We start from the raw sequence: 10,827 nt of genomic DNA, 5'->3' as shown, positions 1-10,827 counted from the left end.
TCTTGCCTATAAAATTTTACATAGTTGGTGCATGTTAAAGCATTGCTAATTAAAAATTGACCAAATATGGACTTGGTTCACTTGTATTATGTGTCTTCCATTTAATTAACCAGCGCTATCACCTTCAAATCGATCACTAAACTCATTTCGCTGCTATTTTATTATAAAATATCGATTGTGTTATTTGTATTTTCTTCTGGGTGTGTGAATATTTATTCAAAAATATAACGAGGATGCGAGTTTATTACAAATTTGAAGAGATCACTAAACTTTGTAAAGACACGTGTTCGCGAAAACATCGCATCGATTCGTTTTTATTATAATCGTATTTCGCAAATATAAAAGAACAAACGGAAATAATAATATGAGAGTCGTAAGGGAGGTAGTAAAATGAGCACAATCATTTCATTACTCTTATTAATAAAATCGAGTTTTCGAAGCGGACAAAAGATTTCGTTTGTTGAAAACATACTTTTGTATACAATCGGAGTTATTGAACTGATCGTACAATTTATTTGAGTTACGAATACTTGAACTGTGTGTAACTTCTACAGGTTTTCAAATATTTGAGTTTTTTTCGACAAACGACTGTTGATGAGGAAATTTTATCGCTTATTAATCCAGTAAATAAAGGGTCCAACCTTGAAAATATTCCGTAGAGTGTTTATTCAAATTTCAACGTACTTGACATTGGCAGTTACAAGCTGATCCCTGTTTTAAACCAATTTAAACAATTATTCGATGTTATGCATACCTGTCCATTAGGACGTGACCGAGATATGACAGTTTTCGACATTTAACTGCTATCAAAAGTTCTCTTCTGCTTAAGACTACTTTCTAGCTTGTAACCACATTTCAAATGCTTACATTTATTTTATTGCAACGGACTTCAGTTGCGTAGAAGAACATAGACCAAATAAAACATTTAATCATTCTTTGTCTCAGTTTTAAAATTAAGACTAACGTTACAAAACAGTGATATCTTTTGAGGAATCCCGAGCAGTTATTTTTGTAGTGGCTATCTGCAGAAGCTGCGGTTTTTCGTTTTGAGTGGTTGGCGGCTCTGCTTGTGACATTTAGTGCTGTCATCTTGACTTCCGGTTCGTTCATATTAGAAAGTTATTTTTCTCTATAGATCTTTAAATAGTTAAAAATATTTTCTGCACATGCCTCAAATTCCGCCATGTTTTTCGGCTACTTTACAAATAAACATACGATACACACTACGTTTTCTATACAATTTGAAATAAAAAAAAGTAAAGAAGAAAATTGCTCATCTGTGAAATTAAAATGAACGTATATTTATAAATAAAAAATTGACAAGTATTTTTATTGGAATAAAAAATGTTAGGGTGCAAAAAAAACATTGTTGTTATGGAGTATGCCGTAGCGATACACGAAGTGAATCCTTTTTAGAAAATCAATATTTTTTGTCCCAAAACCTTGTTTAGAATACCGTCAAGAACGTGTTAAAACAATAGCGAAAAATCATTTGTTCCAAGTGTAGTAAATGTGATTTGTGGGTTAAGCGTTGATGTCGAGGTGATGGTCGGTTTTAAGGGATTGATCATGTAAACAAAAATTTTCAGAATTTATCATAACCTGGACAAAGTAGCTAGTTTTTGTGTGATACGATGTTTTTATTTGACTCAATTGAATACAATTATGAGCTTCTACCATTGGATGCACTAATTATGCACCATCAAACAATTTCATTTAATTTTATTGGTGACAAAGGTGATACAACTTGTTGCCCGGCCATATCCAGAAAAAGTGCCCGAAACTTTCATATTGCCGCCGTTTAAACATGGCGGACGCGCGTGCGCTGAGCAAACCATTAAAAAGCCTATTAATTGAAATTCTTGTTTAGATTGTGATCTGAGATCTAAGCAACCTAGACTTGATCCTAGAAGTGTCGGTTTTCGCCTGCGTGTGTTTTGTAATTGCCTCAAACGCTAAGTTCGAATTCATCCAGCTCTAAAATGGATTGCATGAAAGCTATCAAACCATTAAAAAATGCAGAAAATTGGCCGACGTGGTACATGGACGTGTTGGAGTTGTATGATGCGGTCGGAATCATTTAAGTTTTCATCTGAAACTTCAAGTAAGGCTGTAAAGACAGAACTCGAAGCGTACAATAAGCTCAATTTAAAATAATCATTTCTCAGTGCGTTGGCGACGATCTTCACCAGCGAATTACAGATAGGCTATCAACTAAGGAAGCATAAGACGTTCTGGTTGAGTAGTTTTACAACAAAGCTGAAGATCAGTTTCAGTTTCTGGTTTTTTCCAGGGATAACACCTTCCATTTTATCTCGTGGAAAAAAATCGACACCGTGAGTTTGTTGCTGGTTTGAAAACGTGTAAGATAGAAATCGTCGACGCTTTTCTTGAGCTGGTGTATGTCTCTCTACTGCACATTTTACCTAAGCGTTTTGAATCATTCAAGTCGAGTTATCTATTGATGAAAGGAAGCGAAAAGAAATCTGTAGAAGATCTCTCGTCTTCTTTGATTTTGGGTAAACATAATGTTGTATCAGATTCGAAATCTGGTGACTTTAAGTGCTATATACAATGGCTGATTGTAGAAGATAAAAACTAATTTCGAAATGAACGGCAGAACTCAAAATATTCATAAATAAAAGCTTTCTTGTAGCATATAATTAGCAATTTTTAAAAAGTAATCAGAATCCTAGTTTGGATATTCCAATAAAACTGTCAAATCTATCAAATTGTGTTCTATATTGCGTCTAAATCAAGTGTTTTGTTCTTTTAAATTTAAGAGTATAATTGAAGCAACACTTTATCTGCGTGTATTTAAAAACTCACTCATCTGCAGTTTACAGTCTTCTCTTCAACTACCTATTCATTCAGTTCCGCTCGTGATTCATCCGATTGAATCTGAAGGATTCTTTGTATCATAATAAAAATTTTATAGGAACGAAAAAAGGCTTTACGACCTCGTCTCAACCAACGAAGCAGTACAGTTACTTTTTGTGTTATATTTAGGCGAAAAAAATCTAGTGAATTTTTCGCGTAGGTGAATCACAAAACCAAATATTCTTCGGAGATTTTATCGGTTCAATACGAATAAAACGGAGAATTTCTCAAAGTCAATCAAGTCAAACGCATCTCGTCTTTTGAACATGTACGAATAGTGATAGTCAAAGTTAGCAATAATGATGATTAACTAATTTTCATTATATCATGGTTTATCGCCAATTGTTGGACGCTTGTTTAATGTTCTGCCTCCTTGATACTAATATTTTTTCTATAATTTTCTATACAGCTAGTTTTAAAGTAGACAAAATCTAATTAGAAACCAAAATTTCAATGTTATTTACTGTTTTTTTGGTGTTTTAACCATTAGTGACTTGAGTATAATGATAAAGAACATAGATAAACCTAAAATTAATATGAAATTAACTATCAGACGTTTCCAATACGAATTCCTTGAACGAAAGGTTGATAAATTGTATCTACCATAAGCTAACAAGTTGATTTTAATTTTTGGTATTGTTTGTATTGTTTTTAATATTATTATTATACAGGTAAGATTTTTAATATTTCTCACTTCTTGAACAGTATTTATTTTATCGCAATTTTTCAATGTTTTGATTCCTAAAACGTCATTTTTGCCACCAGGACATTTTTTATAACGACGATCTTCCTTTCTAGGCGTTTTTTTATGTAGACACTTTTTTATAATATTGTAAACGTTTCCACGAACCTTTTCTTAATTTCTGCATCCTAGATATTTACCAAACGTTGTTATCACTCCTAGATCTTTCTTATAACCTTGCTGTGGTTACCTTGGCACTTTCTTGTTGTTTATACCTCCCTAGATACTTTTATAATTTTCGTTTTCGCGTCCAAGACACTCTTTTAATGATACGCCCTTTGAATACTTTTTCGAAGTCGATCTCGTATCCTAGACATTTTTCTTTGTTTTTGTCTCCTATGCAATTTTTATATTTTCAAGCCTCCTAAAGACTTTTTTATAATTCCACCTAGACATATATTTATAAAATATTTTCTCCCTCTAAACACGTTTTTTTGAAGGTTTTGTCTCTTACAAAACTTTAATAACGGCGCTCTCGCCTACTAGGAACTTTTTTCAATGTCTCGTAGCCTAGATATTCTTTCTCTTATTCCATTCTTAGCTGTTAAGGACTTATTTCGTTGTTCCGCCACCTAGACACATGTTTATAAAATATTTTCTCCCTCTAAACACGTTTTTTTGAAGGTTTTGTCTCTTACAAAACTTTAATAACGGCGCTCTCGCCTACTAGGAACTTTTTTCAATGTCTCGTAGCCTAGATATTCTTTCTCTTATTCCATTCTTAGCTGTTAAGGACTTATTTCGTTGTTCCGCCACCTAGACACATGTTTATAAAATATTTTCTCCCTCTAAACACGTTTTTTTGAAGGTTTTGTCTCTTACAAAACTTTAATAACGGCGCTCTCGCCTACTAGGAACTTTTTTCAATGTCTCGTAGCCTAGATATTCTTTCTCTTATTCCATTCTTAGCTGTTAAGGACTTATTTCGTTGTTCCGCCACCTAGACACATGTTTATAAAATATTTTCTCCCTCTAAACACGTTTTTTTGAAGGTTTTGTCTCTTACAAAACTTTAATAACGGCGCTCTCGCCTACTAGGAACTTTTTTCAATGTCTCGTAGCCTAGATATTCTTTCTCTTATTCCATTCTTAGCTGTTAAGGACTTATTTCGTTGTTCCGCCACCTAGACACATGTTTATAAAATATTTTCTCCCTCTAAACACGTTTTTTTGAAGGTTTTGTCTCTTACAAAACTTTAATAACGGCGCTCTCGCCTACTAGGAACTTTTTTCAATGTCTCGTAGCCTAGATATTCTTTCTCTTATTCCATTCTTAGCTGTTAAGGACTTATTTCGTTGTTCCGCCACCTAGACACATGTTTATAAAATATTTTCTCCCTCTAAACACGTTTTTTTGAAGGTTTTGTCTCTTACAAAACTTTAATAACGGCGCTCTCGCCTACTAGGAACTTTTTTCAATGTCTCGTAGCCTAGATATTCTTTCTCTTATTCCATCCTTAGCTGTTAAGGACTTATTTCGTTGTTCCGCCACCTAGACACATGTTTATAAAATATTTTCTCCCTCTAAACACGTTTTTTTGAAGGTTTTGTCTCTTACAAAACTTTAATAACGGCGCTCTCGCCTACTAGGAACTTTTTTCAATGTCTCGTAGCCTAGATATTCTTTCTCTTATTCCATTCTTAGCTGTTAAGGACTTATTTCGTTGTTCCGCCACCTAGACACATGTTTATAAAATATTTTCTCCCTCTAAACACGTTTTTTTGAAGGTTTTGTCTCTTACAAAACTTTAATAACGGCGCTCTCGCCTACTAGGAACTTTTTTCAATGTCTCGTAGCCTAGATATTCTTTCTCTTATTCCATTCTTAGCTGTTAAGGACTTATTTCGTTGTTCCGCCACCTAGACACATGTTTATAAAATATTTTCTCCCTCTAAACACGTTTTTTTGAAGGTTTTGTCTCTTACAAAACTTTAATAACGGCGCTCTCGCCTACTAGGAACTTTTTTCAATGTCTCGTAGCCTAGATATTCTTTCTCTTATTCCATTCTTAGCTGTTAAGGACTTATTTCGTTGTTCCGCCACCTAGACACATGTTTATAAAATATTTTCTCCCTCTAAACACGTTTTTTTGAAGGTTTTGTCTCTTACAAAACTTTAATAACGGCGCTCTCGCCTACTAGGAACTTTTTTCAATGTCTCGTAGCCTAGATATTCTTTCTCTTATTCCATCCTTAGCTGTTAAGGACTTATTTCGTTGTTCCGCCACCTAGACACATGTTTATAAAATATTTTCTCCCTCTAAACACGTTTTTTTGAAGGTTTTGTCTCTTACAAAACTTTAATAACGGCGCTCTCGCCTACTAGGAACTTTTTTCAATGTCTCGTAGCCTAGATATTCTTTCTCTTATTCCATTCTTAGCTGTTAAGGACTTATTTCGGTTTTCCGCCACCTAGACACGTTCTTATGACGTCTTGTCTTCTTCTTAATATGCTTTTCAATATTCTATCGCTTAAATAAGTTTCTTGATGTCGTTCTCGCATTCAAGGCACTTTTTTCATGTTTCTATAGCTTACATAAACTTTATGTCAAATAATTCATCAATACATTGGAAATATTTAATGGAGAAACAGATCTTTCATAACTATTTTTTGAACAGGAAAAAAGTTTAATCGTCTTAATATTGGTTTTTTTTATTGTAAGTATCAAACTTTGGGTTTCTGGATAGAAGCATCAGTTTCTTATTTGATGCTCACATCTCCTAAACACTTCTCCAACATCGTTTTCGTCACCCAGAAACTTTTTTAATATTCTCGTCTCCTAGTTTCGTTTTATTAACATTGATCTCGTATCATAGACACTTTTCTAATGTTTCAATTCCTAGATTCTGTTATCCAGACAATTTTAGTAATATTTTTGTCTGCTAAACGCTATTTCAACATCGTGGTCGTTCTAAACACTTTTTATTCAGGTTATTTTTGTCTCATACACGTGTTTTTGATGCTCTTATATCCTTGATACTTGATAATATTTACGCATAGTTTTTCAACGTCGTTTCCATATCCTAGACACTTGTCTCTCGTCTCCTAGATGATTTTTGAATGTTCACGCCACCTAGAAACTTTTTATTGACGTTGTAGTCGTCTCCTAGACGTGATCGTCGGTTTTCCGGGAAGAAATCATCGTTTGTTATTGAGGCTTAAGCTTTCCTCTTTTTCTTCCTATAAAAATCCAGCCTAGTCGTTAATTTTTTTTCTTTTTTCGACTTGAAGCAGTACAATCACAAGCAATAACCACCACTCCAACCCTGCGGAGGAGCAGCTTCTATATCAGGACTAAATCCAATGAACCTCCTTCTCCATAAAAAATAATTTCCTTTTTCAGCTCGATTCTCGTTTCCTCGACACTTTTTATGATATTATTCTTCTTCTAAATCTATTAATTCACTTTATGGGATGATTTCCATGTGTTTTATACTTAAAAGAAATTTATTTTATCTTTCAGAACACGTAGTTCTAAACATGGTTCAGCCTAACTTTTACGAACACACTGCCAACATCAAATTGAAAATCGTTTTCGAAGATAAACTATTCTTCGCGTATCTCAGTCTACCTATAACCTTAGAAATATTGTATCAAGAAATAAAGTGTCTTTGTAAACTTTCTACGGGTCAAACTTTTACTATAAAATGGATAGATTCCGAAAGTGATCCGTGCACTATATCGTCCCAAACGGAACTTGACGAAGCCATTCGCTTAAACCAAATCAAAGAATCAATAGTTTTATATGTGTTTAACGGTGTACCGGCCCCCGGACAATTCTGTGTAGGAGAAAATAAATTTATTTATAAAAGAGGAGCAAAAAGGTGGCGAAAACATTATAAAATCAGCGGGCACTTATTCGAACCTAGAAGGTTTAAAATTAGGTCGTATTGTGCTTATTGTTTGGGACGAGTATGGGGACTAGGAAAACAAGATTTAAAATGTACACTGTGTAATATTTTAGTGCATGGTAAATGTTATAAAAACATCGGAGTATCTTGTTCTATGGAAGCAAAACATTTTTATGAAAAACAAAAGCGTTTCTCTTTATCCGATTTCGATTTATTGAAAGTGATCGGAAGAGGATCGTACGCGAAAGTTTTGTTGGTGGAATTACGGCGGACGAAACGTTTATACGCGATGAAAGTGATACGAAAAGATGGAATCACCGATGACGATCTGGAATGGATAAGGACTGAAAAGCGCGTTTTCAAATTAGTCTCGAATCGTCCTTTTTTCATTGGTCTTCAGTCGTCTTTTCAAACGTTAACGAGATTATTTTTTGTCATGGAATTCGCTAGGGGCGGGGATTTGATGAATCACATGCAAAAACAGAAAAAACTTCCGGAGAATCACGGGAGATTTTACGCGGCAGAAATTTCTCTAGCGTTAAATTTCTTACACAACCATGGTATCATTTATAGAGATTTGAAATTAGATAACGTTCTTCTGGATCACGAAGGTCACGTCAAATTGACAGATTACGGAATGTGTAAAGAAGGAGTAGATTCCGTTATGGGTACTACCACTTTTTGCGGCACTCCTAATTATATAGCACCAGAAGTACTAGAAGGGAAAAACTACGGGTTTACAGTCGATTGGTGGGCTCTAGGTGTGTTGATATATGAGATGCTGGTAGGTAGGTCGCCTTTCCTCTCTGAAAACTTTGAAGATTATTCAGAAGATTGTCTATTTCAAATCATTCTACAGAAACCTATAAGGATACCAAGAAATTTGAGTACTAAAGCATCCAACGTATTGAGAGGATTTTTGAATAAGGATCCTTTGCATCGGTTGGGTTGCAGAAAACCTGAAGGATTCAATGAGGTCTTAAGACACCCGTTTTTTCAATCGATACAATGGAATAAGCTTGAAGCTAAACAAATCAAGCCACCATACATACCGGATTTGAAAGGTAAAAGAGACTTGTCCAATTTTCCTGCTGAATTTTTGAACGAAACCGTTTTCTTTTCATTGCAAGATTCGGAATTGATAAACACATTGGACCAATCAATTTTTCGGGGTTTTGATTACGTCAATCCGTTCTTAATGTCGGAAGATATAACTGTGTTATAATGTGACGAATAAAAAAAGCAATAGGGTATTTGACATGCAAAGTTATTATAATAATTTTATATATATTCTTATCACATATAAAACCAAGTTTGTGAATTTACGCTTTAAGATTCACGTTAAAACCATCCATATGGCGGTGCAATGACGTCAGTACATAGTAAGCTTGCGAATAGTTAAGGCGTTTTTTAATTTTTATTTGTTTTTGTGTTATAAAACGTCTTAAAAATATTTACAAGTAGTGTATATTATTATTACAACTTTTTCGAAGGGATCCAGAGACTTTATCGACTACAATTTTGTTTCTCAAATGGATGAATCAATTATTTTCGCTCAGATAATGACTGTAACCTCATCCGATAATTTAATTTGTTCAATGGAACGTTGACAAATAAGATAAAAACGAACCGAGAAATAACTAACGAAATTAGCGGAGATATTGTGAAAAAAAAATCAAAGTCAGCGAGTCAAAAGTTAACAGCATACAATATCTTGCAATAAAACCCCAGTGGTAGAATAATAGGCCCAGGACAAAATGATTAAAAGAGGAGGAATATGTCTTAAGTAGGGTAGGAGTAGGTCCACCCCAACAAGAAGATCTAGAGATTATTTTTGCGACGTTACCCCTCGAGGGGTGTTGAGCCATCATAATTATTATTAATAAAACATCGGTTCCGGTTACATAAATACTGAAAAATATCACAAAAATGTATACAACTATCCGAATAATCATCGTTGAAATCTTGATGTAACTGAATTTTGTATTAATGGTACTTTTCGTGTATTAGATCATGTAATAACGAGATAATTTGACATGTAGTATTACAAAAATTTATCTTCAACACTTAATACAACTCAAAATTTCACTCTGATACCTTACAACGTTTAGAAATTTGAATGTTTCTAACAAGACTAGTTTCTCTACAATTTTTTCATTTTTGCCGACTATTTATCGGCTAATAGGGCTAAATAGGTAGTTTGTGTTAAAAAAACTTATGCCGAGGCCTCGTTTTATATCCACACCCTATATAAAAACAAATTTTATGAGGTGGGTTTCATTTGCAATGTGGTAATAATAAAAGAACTGATACGTCTATGATTTACAAATGCTTTATTATTTTTATGTATTTATTATGTATATTTATTTAGTAATAAACTCATATGATATTTATAATAAAATTATTTTTCTGTTATCTCACGAGAGCAAATTATTTCTTTAAATCCTACAATTTCTATATAAAATCTAAGTCAATACTGTACATTAAAAAAAATCTATAACCAACATTGACTGGGCTATTGAACTAGACTCGACATTTTCGTCATTGTTGCCATTGACTTCGACGCAGATATTTTCAAGACCGTAAATAATTAATCGCTTAGATGCCTTTGAAATGTGGTTATATAGACGCATGCAATAACAGAGCAAATGCGGTTCGTGAGTTGCTGGATAACATTAAGCCTCTTGGTTGAAGAATATAAGAGAACCATAGACTAGGATAAGAGAAACAGGACAGTTATTTAGACTATCTCATAATAGAGAGAGTTTTGCCATTCTGATCGTCAACGTCAAGGGGATACGGCACGCTAAGAAGAAGAAGCTAATGAGAAACTAAACATAAAGTTGATACAACGTTTTAATAATTTTTTTTCATACCTTGTATGTTAAATAACAATATATTTACTAAACAAACCCAACTTATATTGTAGTGGAAAGGCGCCAGCTTCTTTAGAACATCACGCATCATTTCGAGTTTTTTTTTGTAATCGATTCTATTTTCTCAATTATCAAAACTGCAACAAATTAAAGGTTATAGTTGTTCCAATATCAATTGCAGAAGACAATTACGCGAGGAAATGAAAAAAGATATTTACTCCCCGTATAAAATTCAGTAAACATCTGACAAACCGTCAGTCTACATGGACTTATCATTTATCAATGAAAACATCGAATCGTAAACATAAATGCATTTCTATTAGCCGAAGCTGTCGAAAGGCGTATGTACACAATTTCTTTGAAATATTCCTGCCAGACGGCCTGCAATAAGCAGTGGCGTTCATTTCATTCATAAATTTCTTTAAATAAATATAAAATAAAGACAGGTATGAATTTAATATTAAAAATTTAGATATA

The 10,827-nt window shown here is 33.6% G+C and overlaps 1 protein-coding gene across 1 annotated transcript; it reads left to right on the top strand.

The window, feature by feature from the left end:
- The first annotated feature begins 3,261 nt into the window (after nucleotides 1–3,261).
- LOC130901808 (atypical protein kinase C-like) lies at nucleotides 3,262–9,895 on the top strand. Its single transcript, XM_057813415.1, has 2 exons — nucleotides 3,262–3,551; nucleotides 7,087–9,895. The coding sequence occupies exon 2, from the start codon at nucleotides 7,104–7,106 to the stop codon at nucleotides 8,697–8,699; it is 1,596 nt and encodes a 531-aa protein (XP_057669398.1). The 5' UTR covers nucleotides 3,262–3,551; nucleotides 7,087–7,103; the 3' UTR covers nucleotides 8,700–9,895.
- The last annotated feature ends 932 nt before the right edge of the window (nucleotides 9,896–10,827 follow it).

This window comes from Diorhabda carinulata, chromosome X (genome assembly GCF_026250575.1).
Source record: "Diorhabda carinulata isolate Delta chromosome X, icDioCari1.1, whole genome shotgun sequence".
NCBI classification, from domain to species: Eukaryota; Metazoa; Arthropoda; class Insecta; order Coleoptera; family Chrysomelidae; genus Diorhabda; species Diorhabda carinulata.
The sequence above is the reverse complement of the archived record's forward strand: the minus strand, read 5'-3'. Positions and strand labels throughout refer to the sequence as shown.

Bases quoted from the DNA above. Each gene is read 5' to 3' on its own strand.
- LOC130901808 (XM_057813415.1), top strand. From the start codon at position 7,104: ATGGTTCAGCCTAACTTTTACGAACACACTGCCAACATCAAATTGAAA.